Source organism: Lampetra fluviatilis, chromosome 17, assembly GCF_964198595.1.
Source record: "Lampetra fluviatilis chromosome 17, kcLamFluv1.1, whole genome shotgun sequence".
Taxonomy (NCBI): domain Eukaryota; kingdom Metazoa; phylum Chordata; class Hyperoartia; order Petromyzontiformes; family Petromyzontidae; genus Lampetra; species Lampetra fluviatilis.
The window spans coordinates 2,494,847-2,515,982 of NC_136291.1; the positions used below are offsets into that span (position 1 = coordinate 2,494,847).

General features: G+C 46.8%; 1 protein-coding gene across 1 annotated transcript; it reads left to right on the forward strand.

Annotated features, from left to right (window-relative positions):
• Positions 1-1,488: 1,488 nt before the first annotated feature.
• Positions 1,489-20,341, forward strand: DNAJA2 (DnaJ heat shock protein family (Hsp40) member A2). Its single transcript, XM_078863990.1, has 9 exons — positions 1,489-1,636; positions 6,488-6,547; positions 8,423-8,661; positions 9,599-9,679; positions 13,700-13,833; positions 14,436-14,632; positions 16,418-16,562; positions 17,195-17,322; positions 17,698-20,341. The coding sequence occupies exons 1-9, from the start codon at positions 1,559-1,561 to the stop codon at positions 17,902-17,904; spliced, it is 1,269 nt and encodes a 422-aa protein (XP_078720116.1). The 5' UTR covers positions 1,489-1,558; the 3' UTR covers positions 17,905-20,341.
• The last annotated feature ends 795 nt before the right edge of the window (positions 20,342-21,136 follow it).

Consider the following 21,136-nt stretch of genomic DNA (forward strand, 5'->3'; position numbering starts at 1 on the left):
AAAAATGGCTTCTTGGCTCAATGGGCTTTCCTCAGGAAATTAACTTCTGATTCTGAATACTATGTTTTACTTCACCAAGGTAAGGCCCACTGAGCAATGCAGCTATTTTTCAGAAGCGACCTGGCCACAAAAGATATCCCAAATAAGTGGCTTATGTGGAAATTTAGAGCAGTCAAATACCCTAAACGCATGTTCATTCTAAATGTGGATGGAAAAACCGGAGGACCCGGAGAAAAATCCACGCGACGACGGCGAGAGAGGCGTGCAAATATCCATGCGTCAAAATCTGTATGGAACCCGCGACCTCCTGTATACCAGGCGAGGTAGTTAACATCTCGCCAACGCAGGAAATGGTCTTAGGGGCCGTCCATAAATGACGTCACGCACCTGGGGGGGGTGTCAAATATTTGTGACGATGTGTGACCGGGGGGGGGGGGGGGGGGTGAGAAATGTGACGTCACATCAAAATACGCAACTTTAAATAAATATAAACACGTTCTTAATTTTGGAGCTTTCGTGAATGCAGGAATTATTCTTTGGTTCTTTCGGTTAAGTCACGTCTAAAGATAAAATAATAAATTAAATAATAGCATATTACGACCTTTCGATTGCAACACAAGCAATCATCATCAGGCATAAAAGAAATAGCAACAAAAATCTAACTAGAAAACTATAGACAAACTATAGACAGACATTATTAAATAGACTTTTTAATACATGTTTTCTACAACATCAGTGCAGCGCCACATTAAATACTCACTACAATGACAATAGTTTAAAGCTATTTGAAGCCTGTTTTTTTTTTGGGGGGGGGGGGCAGAGCTTGGTGACGTCATATTTGAGGGGGGGTCTGATTTTTTGTGACGAGAGGGGGGGTCAAAAATCGTCCAAAATCGCGTGACGTCATATATGGACGGCCCCTAAGTTCATATGCCAAGTAAAAAAATGGTCATCACGAAACATGTTCTTTTATGTTCTCATCGGGACCTGTGGTGTAAAATGCAATGTCCAACTCTTGTTCTCCACTCTGTCTCTGGCCTTGCTGTTGTCGAGTTGTGAAAGAAGGACGGACGCATTGTTCTTGGCGTACGCGATGGGTGTTCTCGATGTTTGCGTGAAGACGTCACCACGTAGCTATGCATTTGAGCGTAACTTCGTTACGTAATTACGTCATTACCCGCGTGGGTGTGTGGGGGGAGGGGTGATATGGTGGACACGACGTCACCAGGCCGGGGCGGCTTCGATCACGCCGTCTCTCGGAAATACACGAAGGCGATATTACGTCACGCGACAAAAACCTCAAGGTAAGTGCCGAGAGCGTTGACGTCATTGCGATGACGTAGTTGAGAGCGGGCGAGGTGGGGGTCTAAACCTGAGCTCTCGGCCAATAAGCGCGAGGCGCAATGACGTCACCGAGAGCGGGTGGGGGTCTAAACCTGAGCTCTCAGCCAATAAGCGCGAGGCGCGATGACGTCTTTAAAACGGGGCGTGTCTTAAGCAGTTGGACGGAATCGCCCTCTGGCCCCTCCCTCCTCCCCGCCGCCGAGAGAGAGCGATCATGGCGTCTGTAGCGGACACTCGGTTGTACGAACTGCTCGGCGTAACGCCTACCGCCAACGAAGGCGACCTCAAGAAGGTGAGGAGGACTACAGTTACCCCCACGTCCGGTCGACCGGGCGGCGTCGTTGGATTCCCCTCGCCCGGCCGTCTTTTTTTTGTCTCCCGAGCGATGCGAGTCGCCGACTGTTCTAGTAAAAGTCCTTTCCTTTACCCCCCCCCCAGCCTTGTCGCTCTCCCATCAGTGAGGGAAATCGGCGCGTTGCCATTGGTCGGCGCGCGTCACGAGGGCGATATGCCTGTTCGCTATTGGCCGCGCCGCGTCACGTGACGGCGAGGTGGGGGTTTAGAGGCATTCCCCCCCCTCCCCCCTTTTCAACATGGCGAATGCCCGGCATTTGACGACAGGGAAACTAGGCGAGGGCAGGCGCTTGCGAGGAGATTAGGCCTCGCCGCGCTGGTGGTTTTAAAATTACGGATTTTTTTTATTTAATCGAGAAATGATTGAGGTGATTAATTGAGATACGAGTGTAAGACTTGGAGTTTGTCGCTGTTAGGGTTGTCTTGTGCCAGAATTAGGGGGGTTTTCCTCGCCCACCCAATGCGGTCTTTGTGTAAAATACCCAGAATTTGTGATACGGTATTTAAAAAAAACGACTTGTAACGTATTCCGTTTTCAAATATGTCTAGTGTCCAACGTAATGTTTAATTAATGTAGTGTTACATGTATATACTGTCTCGACAATGTATTTAGAATCGCACGCTCTTGCAGAAATTTCAGAGTAACGCACGACCACACTTTGTCAATCCACTGCTGGATGAAGGCATCCAAGCGCCGTGGTTGGTAATGGTGATTGTTTGACCATACTTCACCGCCCTGGTCAATGTGGTTGGGGGGGGGATGCAGAACCGGTTCAGATATCACTCGCCACTGGACGGCACCATCACGATATAATTCACAACACATGTACAATATTTTATTTTATAGTAGGTTGCTTTTGCAATACCATGGTGATTGTATAGGGTGCTTAAACGGGAAATGAAAGCGTGTGTATTGTGACGCAAGTTCAATTTTCACCATCTCTTGAGGCAATGGGGGGGGGGGGGGTTATCTATTTTTCCAGAATAACAAACTCGCGTTAAAACAAATGTATATCTGTCATCGTACATGGTGTCCCTTGAATTGAGTGATTGAAAATTAGACATTAAGATATACCCCTGCCTTAATTTCTGTAGCCGCATGCCTCTTGTTCCGGCAATTGTAATGGTCTAATCATCTCCAGGCACACCGCGTTCTCTGTGTGGCATATACGTAACCGCAAGACAACCATAGCCAACGATGACTCATACGGAAGCTGAGAGCACAGAATACAAATGCTAAATGCAGCTCATTCCTCCAATAAAATAATGGATAAGACTGTCGTGCCCCGCAGATTTGTTGTTTTTAGAAATAGCCTTATGTATAAACCCAATCACCTAACCTTGAACCCTAAGACGATTAGCCCAAACTCCTAACCCTGAAGCCTAAAACCCATACAACCTTAAGACGAACCGTAAAAAACCCCTCACTGAACATTCACTCCGAAGCACGGACCACTAAACCAGAATCCCTTAACCATACTTGAAATTTAAATACTAGGCTTTCCTTTGTATTTCCATCGACTGAACCCCGAGGAAGGTCTGCGAATGGTCGAATTTATGGTCGATGGTTGGATCAATATATATTTAGGGGCGGTAGTCACTTGATTAAACGATACCCGTTTAGAACTGGTGAAGAATACGGATGGTATTGCAACACAGTTTTCGGTCCATTGCCAAAGGGATACTTAATAACCTTACCATATTTATTTGAGATTATACGGCAGTATCTGAAGACAGAAAGGACGGGTGTACATGTGATATACGTGTACAACCATTTTGTAATCCACTGCTGGATGAGAGGGCCTCCCCCACACTGGGTCGGGTTGGGAGGGGGACCGTACTTTGTGGTGAAGGTGGAGAGAACATCGACGTGGGATCACAGTAAAGGTCAAACAATGGAATTTCACGAAACGTCGTGATTTAATGTTATACCTACGTGACTTTACCGAAAGAACCAAAGACAATAGAATGTGATTCACTACTCTCTGCTGCCCACCCCCATTGTTCTGCAGTACCCTATAGCAACCTGTTGTTATGCAGCATCGTACCTGCACAATGAGATCGGGTGAATCTCATGTGATTTTGCGATACATAAGCAATGTATTCATAATGTATGTAAAGAGCACAGTATATCATCTCAAGGATGGGTAATGGGGGGGGGGGGTAAAACCGGGTTAAAGATGAAATAAGGTATCGTTATATTTCTCAATCTCCCACCAGTTTATGGGGTCTGAACAGCACATGTGCACCTCTGTCGGTGTTGCAATGCGTTTGCATTCCCCGTGTGCTCTGCGTTCCACGGCAAGTGAAATGCGCTCTTTGTTTGGCCTAGACCTGCCCTTACTGTTGCCGTGGTTTGATCAAGGGCCGTGGCATGGTTTTGTTGGCGTGGTTGTATTATTTCAGCGTGGGTGACTGACGGCTTCCTGGATACAATGCTTGCATTTTATCTAAAGTAACGTGTTTTTCTTTTTTAAATCACCCACCCCCGAGTACATTTCAGTTGTGGTATGTCATGAGATGGAGATTTCTCCATCGCCCTGTGTCATATAATGGCCCCGGAAGATGATGTTACAAACGTAGTTTTAAGATCACTTTTAACTTGGCCTCGTCAGGTCATGTTTTGTATATGCCCTGGCGGAAAATGTTAATTTCATATCACTGAAACCAAACTTGTGAAGTTGGTGACTGGGCAGTGAACATCAATTCGCTTTCATTTCAAAACCTAGTTTAACCATAATTTAGTCCACGCGAGTGTGTCTCTGCGATACTTGGCTGAGACAATGAAATCATTTGCGCTAAGGGGCACAGATTAATCATCGGTTTCTTCCTGGATTTTAACCAAGTGTTCTAAGCTCATTACTCTGAATTTGAGCCACCTCAGGTTACCTTAACTTGAGCAGAGGCCACAGCACAAAATGTAGATTTTGTCTTCAAACAGGAGAATGTCGTCAAGGGTTGGATGAACAGGAGATATGTTAGGGCAGTGGTCTTCATTAATTTTCAGATGGGGGCTACTTTCGCCAATAACACAGCAGTGTGAGGGCCATCACACTTTAAACCATTGGGTTTGACAGCATTTCGTATTTTTGGGGACTGCACGTCAGGGGCCACACTAAAGTAATACCAGGGCCCGTCAGTTGCCTGCGGGGTTTGCAATGAAGAACACTTTGTTAGGGTGAATGTTTTGTTAAGAATGCAAGAGGTGAGGAAATGTGGAGCCACAGGCTGAATGTAAAGAGGTATCAATTTGGTCTCCCACGCAAATGAGAATGGAACAGTGCTCATTTGTTTACATTGCTGATCCAGTAGTGGAATCTATTCATAGTCGAACCATTTCCCTTTCCATTGCCTTACCACATGTTATTGAAAACTTGTTTCGAGCGTCCAGTGAAGCTCATGTTGCGTGCATATGTTTAGCATAATGCGAAACATACCGAGTCTAAAGACTCTTTGAAGGTCCTGCATTTGGTTATTTGGCCAATTCTTTCGTAAGAAAACAGGTTTTCCAGAGTAAACCGACACAGTTGAGAGGGTAAACAATCCTTATTGTTAGGTCCTGGTGGCTAATTCTTCAGTGCAGTGGTTAATTTTACTTATTCTTATTTACATTGGTAGCTTGGTTGAATAGACAACGTATATCCTTTTCACAACATTCACTGGACGCTATTGATTCTAATTATGTCAATGAGTTAGTCTTTGTTTGAATCACTATGATGTGAACACGAACCCAAATTTTAAGCCAGTTCTGGCTCTTGGATCAGTAATCAGAAATGTAAGTCTATCTCTAGATTGAGAACTGGTGTTAATGGAAGCTTTGCCATTGGTTGATTGTGGACATGTTAGTCCATGTTCCTCAGTCCTTTATAAATCCAGGAAGTTATCATTGAGCCTCAAGACCCTTTAGAAGGATCCTGCATTGGAATGTTTGTCCAAATTCACCCCCATTTTAAAGGAGTTGATGCTTGAGGGAGGAAACTGGACTACCTTGATAAAAACGTGCCACGCATGTGACGCCTTCACGACCCATGTGCTGCACGCACTTTTAATTGCTCTTCACTTGTAGGAGAAAGTGTCAGTTGGTTTACTGTTGCCCTTAGGCCAGAGCCAGGGTGTTCTCAGAGGGATTTTAGGTAGGACTTGTCCAAATTAAGTGTCTGAGTTACAATACAGCAGTAGGCAACGATGACTATTTTGTACTGATGATTCCAAACAAGCATGAAATTGGTGTACAGTTCTATTTTTATATGGGCGCTTCTGTTTTAAGAGGCCACAACTTGTACTCGTTTTTGTGTAGGTGGTTATAAATGCAGTGAGGCAATTGTCATGTGGCAACGCAAGGCATGATGGGATCACTGGTCCTGCACACTTTTCTATGGGACGTGTTTCCCATCCTTTGCAGATTGTAAGAATTGGATTATTGTCCACCAATCCTGCCCTTGACAGCACTGTATAGTAGTACAGGTGTGTGTTTGTGTGAAACCACAGATGAGGTAGCTGGATTTTTCCGTAGAAAAAAATAAAATCACGAGTTCCGACCGCTGTGTGCTTCTTTGTTTCGTTGGCAAATAAACCTAAACCGTGGCAGATTTAAAAGCACAGTATTAAACCCACAAAGCTTAATTAACAGTGTGGACGTACGTAACCAAGCCACCTAAAATGTCTGCTTTGTTTAACGTGTAAAACACTGCTTCAAATAGCAAAACAAGTTTCCTTGTCTTTAGATCCTTGCGCAATTCATATTTGCAGATCGGCATGTCTCACTGGTCTCTGCTTGTAATTCTGACAGGCGTACAGAAAGCTCGCCAAAGAATACCACCCGGACAAGAATCCTGAAGCTGGAGACAAGGTAAGATTTTTTTTTTACTTCTTGGAAGGAACCTAAAAAGCAAAGAAGCCCTTTCATAATGCTTTCAAACTCAGATTTAAAGCATAAACAATATACAAACTCTATTTGTCCATAGCAGGGGTCGTGATAGTTTTTGTAAAGATGATCCATTATACGGTAAACTTGAGGTTACAGTTGTGTTGCTGTAAGGGTTTGACTAGACAAAGAGCTGCTCAAATTGATGAAAATGTTGGCCAGAATTTGGCTATTAAAACGAGCGCTAAAAATATAAGCCTTATTGGCCAGGGCGATGAAGTGACATGTCATTTTGCCATGTGACATCTCATTGTTAAGCTTGGTTCGTACGTTATCGCTAATTGAACACTTCTGAGAATTACCCCATGTTTGAAAGTGTGACAGAAGCCATGCGCATACCTGAATTTTCTTGCTTGGTTATTTTAATATCAAAGCAGCGTTGACCCTCATCACTGCGCCCGTACATCTGCTCCTGTAAATTAAACTGCAAATCAAAAAAACCTGACGGTTGTGACGTCGAAAATTCCTAGTGTCGTTCCGATTTGGGTTTGCTTCGTATGGCTGGCTCTCATAATCCACTGAGTCGCGGCATCGCTGTAGTACCGGTTCCCACAATCATGAGAATAATTTGGATTTGTGTAACTTAAGACTATAAGCTCTCTGGACTTTGTCCAACAACAACGATATTTTTTCCATCAAATAATACCGACGAAACATCAAGTATTGCAGCTTGCCAGTGACCTGGGACACATGAGAACAGTAACATTAATTCGAATGAAAGTTTTTGATTAAATGGCCAAACCAAAACACACTGTCCGCGTGTCATGATGACATAGCAGTGTTGCCAAGTTGAGTGGTGCCCTGAAAAATAAATACTTGGTAATTGGTGCTGGCTTCACTTGACAGTCCACAATTTTGTTGAATAATTTCTCCCAGCTGGGCCAACAAGAGATTAATAATAACCCTTAATTTAGGTAAATCACCTATCCAGTTTTTCCAGGAACACACCCCCCCCACCTCCTTTCTCAGCTTTGTAAAAAAATAAACACCGGGTCATACCTTAATTGTTTCAACTAGAGGACACTATCCAGAGTCATGTGATGTTGACTTTGAGTTCTCATTTTATCATTAATGAAGCGGCAAGCTCACTGACAGTCCAGAACAAACAGTGGGAGCTGTTTGCCTTATAGATTGTATCTTAAGTCAATGGTAATTTGAGGAAGAAAGTTATTCATCTTGTGTTCAGATTGTAGCTTCTAGGCTGTCCGAATTGTTTGCCTTGCTTATATCAAAATGCAACATACAAAAACACTGAGGCTTATCTTGTAGCTGAACACCCTAGGCTTTGCATCCTGACAGTAGTGGATAGATTATGGCTGATGATTAATTATTATGATACATGCTTAACAATTAATCATTTAGTGTGTTCCATATTCGCAACATTCTTTTTCACAAGGCACTTTCACAGACAGGTGTAACCTGCCAGTAGGGGGTGATGTTACAAAGTCATTTTTCCCAAATAATTATTTGGTGGTTAATTCTCTACACGTGGAAAAGTGTAACCATAACACCAAAACGGCTTGTAGCCAACTATTTTTTCCCCATGGGTTATTTAACATCCATCACAAAGAAAATACTTGCGCTTAATACACGCCCAGCATTAACCTGGTCGGCCATATGGCTCGAACCACAAAGCTCTGCAACGCGCCGCAAACACGTGCTAGCACTCAGGCCATCGTCTTCCCGGTTTGCGTTTCTTAATGTTCACGTTCTTCCTCACTAATTTGTCACTTAATCTTTTCATCCCTCCCCGTGTGTCTTGCCCTTGCCCACCGTGCATCGTTCCCCTACGTAAACCAGTTCAAGGAAATCAGCTTCGCATACGAGGTGCTCTCGAACCCGGAGAAGCGGGACCTGTACGACCGGCATGGCGAGAAGGGACTGCGCGAGGGTGGCGGGGGCCCTGGCATGGACGACATTTTCTCGCACATATTCGGCGGCGGCCTCTTCGGCGGATTCATGGGGGGTGGTGGCGGCCGCGGGGGCCACCCAGGCGCGGGTCGCAGGAGGCGTGGGGAAGACATGATGCACCCGCTCAAGTAATCCTCGATGCCGATGCGCAACGAATGTGTTTCCCGTTCAACTAACGACGTCGTGGTTAATACATTCCCGAGTAACGTTTCACCTGCGACGCCGCCGTGTCGTTTGTTTAGCCGTGTCGTTTATTTAACCGCGCGGTGTTGAACGTTCTCAGTTAAAAAAAAAATGCGGCGCGCGGCATCCTGTTATTTAAACACGTTGTAGTTCAATGCGCGCAAGTAATTTTAACCAGCTGTGCTTTATAATTTGTTTAATCGTGCCGGGTAGAATTTACTGAATTCTGTTCTCTGACAAGCGAAAGTTATCCGGATCTCTCGCAGAGCAGTTGAACCCTTCGTGTTAGAGAACGATCCGTGGAAGCGGATATCTGACAGCTACTTTATTAATTCCTTCAATTGACCACCTCTGTTCAGCATAGAGCGCAGCACTCGCCTCCCCACTCAGTGGTGTGAGCTCAGCGCTCCGAGCCACTCGGCCACCTGGCAAAACACTGCCTTATCTTGCAAAGTACGTCACAGGTTCTATTACATCCCATTTCACACAGTGGAAGGCTTAATTTGTACAGTACATCACCTATTCACCATGAACAACAATAACTGACATTTATGAAGTGCAATTCATCCAGGGATCTCGGCGCGCCATGCATAAAGTTCGGAATACTACATTGCCCACACCCAGTGCATTATTTATACATGGTTGTTATTTTCAATAAAAATTCACACGTTCAACCTTTTCACTTATCTGCTGATACCCCAGGTAGTCGGACACGTGTCATTGTACCATAGTCATACGCCATGGAAATTGTAGGGCACTGGCGAGTTGGCTACGTTCATTTGAAAAAAAAAAAAACAGCGGTAAGTAAGATTCAGTCGCCACCCATTTATTTGTGTTAAGCTTCTCGTATCTTTTCTTCCCTTCCCCCCGGTATCCACACAGGGTGTCCCTGGAGGATCTCTACAATGGGAAGACAACCAAACTCCAGCTGAGCAAAAACGTCATCTGCAGCGGCTGCAGCGGGTTAGTTTGTGCCCCACGCTGTGAGGTTTTGATTTCGCGGTGCCGCGTAGAGCTTTGCGCTACGTGGCAGCGAGCCACATGCCTGCATATGTATGTACGTTGAACTTTCGCACCGCCGTACGAAGCCAACCGTGCTTCGCCAGGGGTGGGGGGGAAGGACATTGAACTAAACACAAATAGCAGTTCTAAAGAAATGTTTTTTTTAATGAAGATGATTTAAAAGTGCTTAGCCCCAGTGGCGTCCTAATATGGGAAGGAAGAGCGTTCCAGACGGCCATAGAAGCGCATCTGAAAGGGCACGATTCGGTGACTGTCTTTGTTCGATGGTTAGCCAAAAGCCGCTGCGAGGGTGACCGGAGTTTGCGTGATAGTTTATGCTCCTTGATGAGATCAGCAAGGTATTGCGGCTCATTTGCTGCAAGCACTTTGTAATGAGTGCGACGTTACAATATATTTGTTCGGTAACCTGAAGCCAATGCAGCTCAGTGGGCACTGGTCTCGTGTGCGAAAAACACTGTGCTGTGGAGGTCTGGCTGTGGCGCATAGGTGTGTGAGTGTTGTTTTTTTTAGAATTGTAGAGATAAGGATTGGACAGATACATTTTTGCGGCAGTGCCCACCGCTTGCCCACGATGTAGCCCTGTGGCGTTTAACCCCCACTCGGCACCGTGGTTGCCCATCCGTGTATTACCAGGGTTCAGGCTGCTTAGCTTCTGTGATCTGGTGAGATTCGACGCCTTATGCGTGTATTGGGCAAAGGCCTCAACGTATATCGGACGGTGGTGGCACATGCCTGTAATTCGGCACAATGTATGTATGTTGAACTTCTTTCGCACCGTACGTAGTCAACTGTGAGGGGGCGAGAGTTAGTGCCATCACACTAATGTTGTGAAATTCCCTTTCGGTGGGCTTCAAGGTCCCATACCCTAGCCTGCCAGGCGGTCCAGAAAGTGTGGACTAATCTCCATCTGTTCACTCTATACGACATGTTGTTACCCCCTTACTATGCGTGGGTTTTTGTTGAGTGCTTCCGATTTTCTCCTGCGTATATAAATACTCATTAATTGGCTGAAAAATCTGAATGTATAGAGGACTGTAGAGCTTGGGTCATTGTTTTATCGGCTCACCGCTTGGCTGCTGCCTTTTGCTTGTCTGTGGCTCCTGGTGCCTCCGAGTCATTCTGTCTTGGACAGCGAGTAAATACTGTGCGCACTACAAGTTTTTTTTTAATTGTATACTCGGCTTTTGTTGGACCTGAACTTACCAGTTACCACTAGTACAGTATTGCCAAGAACTATGCAGTTAGACTCCACACCGCTATCTCAGACTGCACAAATCTGTGCACTTGAAAACATCCAGGCCATGCCAAGTATAGTACATTATTTATAAACCAGGGAAATATTTTGGCGTTCCCACCACGTGTCACGCACTCGCCCGTGAGTGCATCTACCGTCCTTGGTTAAAGGAAACATTTATCTACAACCTGCACATTTGGAAAGTGTTCAGTGGGATTACTGAATTTAATAATTTTTGTCATTTAGAGAATATAAATGGCAAGAAATAAGTAGACGAAAACATAAACGTTGGTTTACACAACCCTTCAGCCGTGTAGACTTATGGCAGTGCATAATTTAAGCAGCTTTGTCTGAAGTCAAGCAAACGTAATCGTTGCTCGTCAACTGCAGATCGCACAGACAAGCACCCCTCTCCTTACGATATAAGGTCTCAGTTTGTTTGACGCTCCGTTATGTGAAACATAACACCAAGTAATATTTATCGTTGCGGAGCATATGTATAAAATAAATAAGCAAAGTCTCCTTTGCAAATCTGTCCGCATAATAAATTGTTTATAATACAACCCATCCTTCTGAGAGTACATGATTTCTGCGAGACAAACTATTGTATTACTGTGCTAGTAGCGCTTACGGTGTGTGTGCCTCCCATATATATTATATCCAATCATAGTTATTAACATGAATCAACGCAGATGGTGTTTGCTGAGGGGGTCAGTTCGGCTGATTCGAGGTAGCATATATATTGTACACGGATGGATGTCAAACAATTTTCACCAGTTTTTTCACATACCTCTACCTAACCATTTGTTTGGGTAAATTTCCAAAACGTAGTGATTCTCGTGTAGAATTAGTGCATTGGTTAACGTGTCACAGTACAGTATAAAGGTATGCTGATGGCCAAATCATCCGGAACGAAGCCTGCTCTCATCAGATCTCGGAAGCTAAGCGCGGCTGAGCCCTGCAAAGTGCTTGGGTGGGCTGCTATCATGCATCAAGGTGGTGTAGGCTGCTCTCACCACCTTCAGCTCTCGCTCATCATCATCCTGGTTAAGTGTGGTCGACAAACTTCCACGACCCACACGGCATGGAGGCCTTCATCCCGCAGCCGTTTGACAAAGCAGGGGTTGTACACTTACACGGGTTAAACCATTTTTGGCTTGCTTCTAACGGGACAGATTTGTTTGTGTGTGACAACTGTTCCGAAGTTAACTCGCGCGCTGGTATTTGACACGCGGTACCCTTGTCACCAGAATGGCTGGCAGGTTAAGCCGCAGCACATACATAGGTTGACATGACTTGCCGTGCTCTCTCCTTACACTGATCACGATGTAGCGAGTGAGTGTTTAGGGTTGGCAGGGGGTATCAACATGAGGCCGTTAAAAGACCCGAGGCAAAGCATTATCAAACGTTTCGTAGTCCTTGCCTCACAGTCAATATATACGCGATTGTTTGGAGTACTGTTTGACGTAGGCAGTATGAGAAGAGTGAGCGATGGACTGCTGCATCGCGGTACCGCGGGAGATTACTACGGTTTTGGGAGACCTTTGTTATGGCGTTGTTATTGATCATGACTGGTGATGATGAAAGCTGTGAAGGTCACTGCACGTAGGAAACCGTATCCGCCTATACATCTCTGGTGATGCTTTAATTTGTTTATTCACGACTATTATTGCTGTGCTTAGGAATTGTAGCATTCATTCCTCCATCTTTTTGCCTATCTATCCGAGAGCCCTTGACATACCAAACACCGAAACAAAACGGCTACAAAATGTATTTTACCTTTCTCCAATACCGTTGTTCAAATCTGCGTAGTTCTTGGGCAAGGTTGTGAATTGAAAGTGTTCAAGAACAAATGACACGCTGCGTACCAGCGTGACTGCCGTTACAACGCAAGTGTGTGGGTGTGAAGCTTGTGTACCTAATGGGTGCGTTCGTTTGTACTTGTGTTGGTGATTTGTTTCCATTGTACATGGAGACTTCCATAACGAGCAGGTTAAATATGATTAGACAAAATCATTTTCATTACTTATCCAGGAAAGTCTAATTCAGTCTCAAGACTTTTTCAGGAGGGTCCTGCTACATATGACATTTGCCCAATTCCGTGTGAAACCAGATAACCTGTTAATAAAACTACTGCGTATCTTGCCATCTTGAGTCTACTTTGCAATAGACTGAATAATCCACTGCTATCTTGCCATCGTGTGGCCACCCTGCAGCACAGACATACTACTCCTGTTATTTCCAGGCAGTTTCTCATCCCAAGTAGTGACCAAGCACAACTGTGCTGGAGATTTCACCATAGGCTCGTTAACTTGTTTTTTTACACTTTGCAACGGAGGTTGAAATTCATTTCTACATTGTCTGTCCGTCTATTCTGTAATGGGGTGGTCACTGCTGGTAATGATGATGCAATATGAGTGAACTTGCAGTATAATATTGTTGCTATTCGGGACGTAACCTATAAGAAATGTGCCAAATTGATCCGTCATGTTGCCGAAAAATATTGGAGAGACGAACCAAAGTAAAATAAAAAAAATAATTATTTGCAGTTGTCTAATACACAATTTTCCCTGGCAGCAACTGCAGAAAAAATGCTTATTTGAAAGTGTTACATAATCCATGTGCATGCACGATTTTTTTTCCCCCAACTTATCTTTTTTGTCTTAACCTCCATTTCTCATCACCGTCTCCCTACCACCTCCACCATCTTACGCACGCACATACAGCAAAGGCGGCAAGGCTGGTGCTGTGGAGGTCTGCTCCAGCTGCAAGGGCCGAGGGATCCGCGTGATGGTGCGGCAGCTGGCGCCCGGGATGGTGCAGCAAATGCAGACCATGTGCCACGACTGCCACGGGGAGGGTGAGGCCTCCACTACCCGGCACACTCTTGGCACTCTTTTTTTCCACTACCGCAACAGAGCCGCGCCGTGCCCGTTCCGAGCGAGCCCCCGCACGGCTGCGGGACGTGTCGGGTTTATCCACCTGCAGAAGCCAAGCCGTGCATGCTGACATGACACACACACACACACACGTAACGACACGGTTTGAAATGTATCAGAATTTGTATTTAGACTGGAGGAATCTGAGCTATGAAGTTCTTTTTCTACAGATGTCCATTATGGGTGGGTCAGCATGTATGTATTTACGTTGAATTACTATTGCACCGTACGGAGCCAACTGTGCTTATTGGACGTGTGGGGGAAGGACAACAAACTAGACACAAAAAGCTGTTCTAAAGAAACGTGTTTTCAATCCAAATTTAAAGTGCATAGCACCAGTGGTTCCGTAATATTGGTTTTGGTTCTGACTCTGCTTGGCCTGGTAAATAGCCAGTGGAAAACCAGCCACACCGGCTGGGGGTTGTGTGCTTATATTAATGAGGGATCTTTGTCGCGTGCATTTGTGCACGGGGGCACTCGTTGCGTGCGTTCTTCCTGACCGTACGTCGCCATCCCCTTACAGGCCAAGTAATAAACGAACGCGACCGGTGCAAGGCGTGCGAGGGCAAGAAGGTGGTGAAGGAGGTGAAGATCCTGGAGGTGCACGTGGACAAGGGCATGCGGCACGGCCAGAAGATCGCCTTCCGGGGCGAGGGTGACCAGGCGCCGGACCTGGAGCCCGGCGACATCGTGCTGGTGCTGCAGGAGAAGGACCACGAGGTGAAAGGGCGCACAGGCTGCCAGGGGCAACGGTGTTGCCGTGGCAACCACGTCACCATCCTCAACTGTGTTACCGTGAGGCTAGCAACAGGGGTTGGCAACCAGAATAACAATTCGGTGTAAAAAAAACTTTTTATTTCAAGTGCCGCAATGCGTGTGCGTAACCTCATGAAGCAGTTCTCGAAGACCCGCATGTGGCTCCGGAGCCGTAGGTTGCCGACTCCTGGGCTAGCAGTTACCGGTGGTGGTGGAAGTGTGCTGATGGAAGATGTTTGTGAACAAAAAATACCGTTCATGCCCAGAGTAAAACCTTGCGGGAGTGTGTAAAAAGAGTGGGCCATCTTTAGTGGGTGTGGGGGGGGGGTTGTACGTCAGTGGTCGGGAACCTAAGGGGCAAGAAAAGGACTTGGAGATACTTTTGGCCTACAACTACACATTGTGACTCGCACATACCCAGTCATTTCTGTATTCATGTATGCACGTTGAACTTCTTTCGCACCGTACGTAGCCAACCGTGTTAATCGGAGGTTACTACTAGCGGGAGGGCCCTTGCAACGAGCGAAGTGACTTTAGCGCGTTAAAATTAGAAACGAGTGCCCGATTAGTGCCGCTAAGATGCTTAGCGATGGATACAAATAGTTTGTAGGTCTTGGGCCGTGTGAAGTCAAGTCACGGGTTGTACCTGGCCCGTGGGCCTTTGGTTACCCACCCCTATCAAGAGAGCAGAACAGGAAGGTATTGCACATGGGTGTGAACAGGGATGGCAAACGGCATTACTGCGAGACATTCGGAGAAAGCACCGTTTTATTTCAAGGCCTCTATAAATATGGTTGTCAGTATTGAGCTTCAACTTACCGGTCAGCTTTAAGCAATGACACGAGGGCACGTTATACGATTGAATGGGTGATGGTTTGACCTGTTCGGCTGTGTCAGTTGGTGGAGGATCTTGCGACAAAAATCTGGCCAGATCATTGCTTGGCCTAACCCAAAAATGTATTAAGAATCATGGTATTGGCTGTGAAAGCCTTGCTATGTATTAACTTCATGAAATAAGTTAACACTCCTCTGAAACGTGGAGCTATCGCTTTCACGATATTCAGTCACCTGTTGAGATGATATACAGAGGGTCATTAGAAATCAGGTGGAGTATTTATCAAATGGTCACCCTGTATAATATCGATGATTACTCTAAAATTCCTAAGGTTTGATTCGGTCTATGGTAAAGAAAAAGTATTTCTCGGTGGCTGTTCCCTCATTGAGGAATCTCTTTCATCGCGTTAGATTTGGGAATAAAACGTTGCCACCTGTTATAAACCTCCGTTCACTCCTGCAACTCTTACATATGGCCGGCGGTGTGTCATAGATGCCAGGATGAATCATTAGCCGCCTGTTTTTAACGCTTTCTAACCAAGGTTGCCAATCCACTACTTCTGCCCATCTTGTAAAGATGTCCCAACAAGAACCAATCTGTAGTTTACAATCGTGTAGATATTAGGTACTTGCCCGATTTGAAAACGAGGCGAATTGATGAAGGCGTTGCCCAAAATTTTGGAGATGCCCCCCCCCTCACTCTACATGGAGATAAAATGACTATTTGCAAATATGCAAGTGTTTTAACCCAAACCGCTACCCGCATCGGCTTGCATGTCGTTAATTTAAATAATCGGAAGATGGACGAGTGTCAGGAGAGCGCGAACGCGTGTAAAATATCTTTCCCAACTTATATTTTTGGTATTTTTTTTGCTTGTTTTGACAATGACGACGATGTTTTGTCGCCTCACAAAGGTGTTCCAGAGAGACGGCAACGACCTGCACATGATGAAGAAGATCGGTCTGGCAGAGGCGCTGTGCGGGGTGCGCTTCACGCTGGCGCACCTCGACGGGCGGCAGATCCTCGTCACCTACCCCCCGGGGAACGTCATCCAGCCAGGTGAGGCACCTGGTGATAGCGCATGCTGTCGCTCACCGTTAGCTTGTTCACCCAGCAAGAGCCTCGCAAGACTTGTAGGTTTGTTTTTAGGAGGGTGTGTGTATGCACGTTGAACTTCTTTCGCACCGTACGTGGCCAACTGTGCTCATTGGAACAGTAACGGCGGTAGCAGTGATGGGACAGTGCTATGGAGGCAACTGTCGGCTGATGAGACTGTTGAATGAGTGAGTGCCGGAACGTAATTAATCTCTTCTTAAAGATGATCTCAATGAAGGTAAAATATAATATCTGTGCATAAATGAACGCGTTAATGTGAGACCGAGCGTGTTTGCGTTGGCTAATTGTAATCGACTTGGGTTAAGATTATTAAATGGGCTTGGCGGGGACATGTCACCGCAAGGATTAATGGACGACAATCAAGAACAAATGCCACGAAGGAATGGATTGCATCCCGAGAGGACGTTATGCAGATGAGATGGAGGGAAGACATTGGCTAGCGTTCAAGTGCTGGATGGATCATTAACACATCGAGCATAACGAGAGATGTGACAACTCTCAGATGCGTTCTTCCAGCTGTGCCATGGGATGGTGGCTGATGACACTGGTTTTGGTGGTGACTTGTGTGTGTGCAGGCTGCATTCGTGGAATCGTTGGGGAGGGAATGCCCCACTACCGCAACCCTTTCGAGAAGGGAAACCTCTACATAAAGTTTGACGTGGAGTTCCCCGACAAGAATTGGATCGATGGCGAAAAACTGGAGGTGAGGCTGTTGGGTCGGATTGGCGAATTCACTGGTGCTGTGCCAACTAGGAAAGACGATGTTTACCTAAAAAAAATGTTTTTGGATTAATCAAAATATTTTGTAACCATCATCTGGCATTGTGTATCTAGGGCAGTTAAAATCTTTTAGATTTTTTTCCCAAAAATTGCAGTGCCCATTTTTTTTATTGGAATGTAAAATTCAAACGGAACGCAGTTAAGCGGTGGCAAAGCGTAACCATGCACCGCCATTCTCACTCCCTCTCACCCTCCCTCTATCACTCTCCATCACCCTCCCTTGCCCACCCTTTCTCCATCACCCTCTCTCGCTTTGCCCTCCCTCCCCCCCCTTGCCTTCTCGCTCTCCCACCACCAGCTCCTGGAGAAGCTGCTGCCCGAGCGACCGACGCTGCCGCGCCCCACGAGTGGCGACTTCGAGGAGGTGGATCTCCACGAGCTGGAGGCGACGCGCGGAGGGGCTGGCGCCGGGGGTCCCGGCGGCCGGCGGGAGGCCTACGAGGACGGCTCGGACGACGAGGGCGGCTACCAGCAGGGCCCCGGCGTGCAGTGCGCGCACCAGTGACGGGCCACGCGTGCGCGCGCCATGAGCGGTTGCGTGCACTTTGATGATTGTCACCCATGTGCGTGCGTGAATGCTTTGGCGCTCGTTGCCCCGCGCGTGTGTGCGCGTGTGTGCTCGCGGTTGCACACGCGCGCATAGCTTTGTTGGTGCGTTCCTACTGCTAGGCCCATGTGCATTTTGTCGCTCGGGCCCACCGCATTCTGTCGCGCATGGACGTGGAGGTACGCGCAGGCACGCGCGCGTTTGAGCCGGGTTTTTTTTGTCTCGTGTGAAGTTTTTTCTGTTTTGTCCGGGCAATGGCGCTCGGGGGAGCCCTCCTAACCGCGAAGCGTGCACGCACGCGCACGCAAGTGCGGTAGAGGTGAAATATCGACCCGCGCGTGTAGCTAATGCTTCCCCACCCCCCTCTTCACCCCACACCCCCTTCCTCAATAAGTACACTTGCTTATTATTAATTTTGTCAAATCCCTAAAAGCATCGTCGCAGCCCAGTTTTCTCTGCATTGTTTTGTTCGACTAGGACAATTCCCCTTTCGTTTGATTCTGTATGTGTGCGTGCGCACGCTTGTTCGTTGCAGTGATATGTACAGTGTTAAGGAGCCTTGCTTAACCAGCCCCCCGCGGCTTGCACGATTGGTAAACTAAGTTGGGTGCATCACTCTCCATGGGACGCCACCAAGACTCCCTTCATGACTCTCCAAATTATCTGCAAGCGACCGTTCAGGTCTGTCATCTTCAGAGATGGTCTCAACGCGAGTACATTCAACACCCGTTATCTTGTGGCGGCAGTGTGTATCCTTGCCTGTCTTTGGTGCAAATTGTTTCTGTTTAGCCACACGCCTGTTTTTGTGTGTTGTGTGTTGGACTTGTTCGCGTTGATTTGGCTCAGCTGTGATTTAGTTGTTGGCGCGCAGCCTTGTCGTTTATATACGTGCTGTGGGTTAAAGATTAACGGACGAGCGGACCGGGGGAAAAACTCCCGTGTGCAGAAGAACCGTTGAGAAAGGTGGTTGGCGTCACTTTGCACCTCACTGCGCCGTCAGTACGTTGAAAGGTGGTAACCTGCCACCCCCCCCCCCCCGCGGTTTGCGCGTGTGATGCGGCGTGGAAACGGGCTCACTCTAGGGGTGGCGCGCGGGAGCAGCTTGTACGGACGTTTGTCCAACGGCGATCAATTGGGAGCACGCGTGATGGAAGCAGAAACTAAATTGTACAAAATTGCAAGTGGAGGAGATGCCGCGTGCACTCGCGGTCGTTTTATTTGTTAGTCATTGGTCAGCAACTTGTCGTAAGTTATGCTTGCTTGGACCCATGGGGATAGCAAATAGTTGGCCTCCCTCTCCACTGCTTACTAGTTTATTGCTTTTATCATCGTGTAATCGCATGTTAATAATTTAATTATTTCACGCAAAGTTGCGCAAGTTGTGTAAAAACAAAACGTTGAGTATAGGCAAGTGTGCTTTGGCGGTAACGAGACCCACACGTACAGTCGCGCGGCAAGCACCGGTGGGGTTTAAATAGTGCCACGAACATTACCCATACCCCCCAAAGTGCGTGTAACCCCTAATCAGTCCTAATTTATTACTGTCGTATCTCAGCTAACATGAATAGGCAACGCCGCTTCGGGTCCCCCCCCTCCCCCCCCAGCATTTTCTGCGCCACATTTATTTTGGAGTGTAACCGGTCAGAAATTTGACTTGGCGAACAGCTGTGCTTGCTATCGCGTGCCAGCGCCCAGGATGTTCTGTCCCAGCGAACGACAGATCGTGAAGAAAACCTGACCAATGTATCCGGGCCTTGTGGTGTCGTTTTAGTGATGTGTGAGAGTTTGACACTGATGTGATGACAATGGTATTGGTGGCAAGGGGGCCACCTCTGTCCTCTCTACCCCCCCCCCTCCCGTTTCTGTCGCCAATGCTTTGCGTTTAACGTCTAATCATAAATACATTGTGTCGTGCCTATTTAACACGCACGGTATGCGTTTGGCTGCACCTCTAAGACGGACCCATTTCATTTAGGGTGGCACCCTGTCAAAATAAAAGCCCCCACCCCTTCGTGAATGTCACAACAGTGTCAAAGCAAATTCGAGTTTCCTGCCACTAACCCAAAGGTTTATTCCTGTTTGTATCTCATCTACAGTCGTTAAAGTCTGATTGGCAGTTGCAATATTTTCATGTAGTTCTCTAATAAGTTTATGCTATAGTATATATTGTTTTGCCATTCTTTCCCTGCCCAGGACGGTTCTCCACAGGTAATGAGTATGGTCACGCGAACTCCTATTTTTGACAGTGAAGCCTTGTAGCGTCGTGCGTGGTCTGTATCCGATTGAGCCCAATTGTATATGCTCCATCGTGCCCATGGTTTTTCTTTTGTTCACACTGTGATGGAAAACAAGATGGTTTTTCTTTCTTTCTCAATAAACACGTAACTGAACATTACCCATGACAACCCCAAGTAGTGTGCGTTCCTTGATATGCTTGCTGTAACACATGCGCGCGCCGCCTTCGATGCAGTGTTTTGAAACGCAAGGTGTTGGTTGGTTTAAGAGCACGCAGATTTGCGAAAACTCACAAACTCGATGGGACTTGCAGAGTGGCTCGGAGGTAGAGGTACAGCAAGTGGGTTTGTGAACAAGTCTTGAGAAGCTTTTACTGGTAGGAACCCACTGGTTCCACCAGCCCACGGGATTATTGTGTCCGTCCGTCATGCAATGGTGGGGCTGGGTGGGAGGGGTGGGGCTGGGTGGGGAGGAGTGGGCCTGGTTGGGGAGGGGTTGGGCTGGGTGGGGAGGGGTGGGGCTGGGTGGGGAGGGCCTGGTCACCCCGTGGTGCCCTTATAAAACTCAACGTTTAACCTACTCACGCCGGCTTGTGCCCGCCCTCAGTCGGGCATATTTGCGGAATACACCACGCCGCCGTTGACCCTGGCCATTGAGCGAGCAACCCAACGTTCCTACCAGCTCCCTCCGCAGGAATGTGTTTGTGTAGGTATGTTGAACTTCATTCGCACCGTACGTAGCCAATCGTGCTAATCGGAGGTGTGGGCTCAGGACAACAAAGCATGGGAAGATAACTAATGTATGCGCCAAATCAAGTTTAAAATAAAGCAAAACTTTAATTTTAAAAAGGAATTTGCCTTGATCCCTCGAAGTTATTTGCCCGAGCCGACTTGCGGTCTGGGGGAATTATTGAACGTTTCCAAATAATTTTGATTTCTCATGTGGCGATGACGCA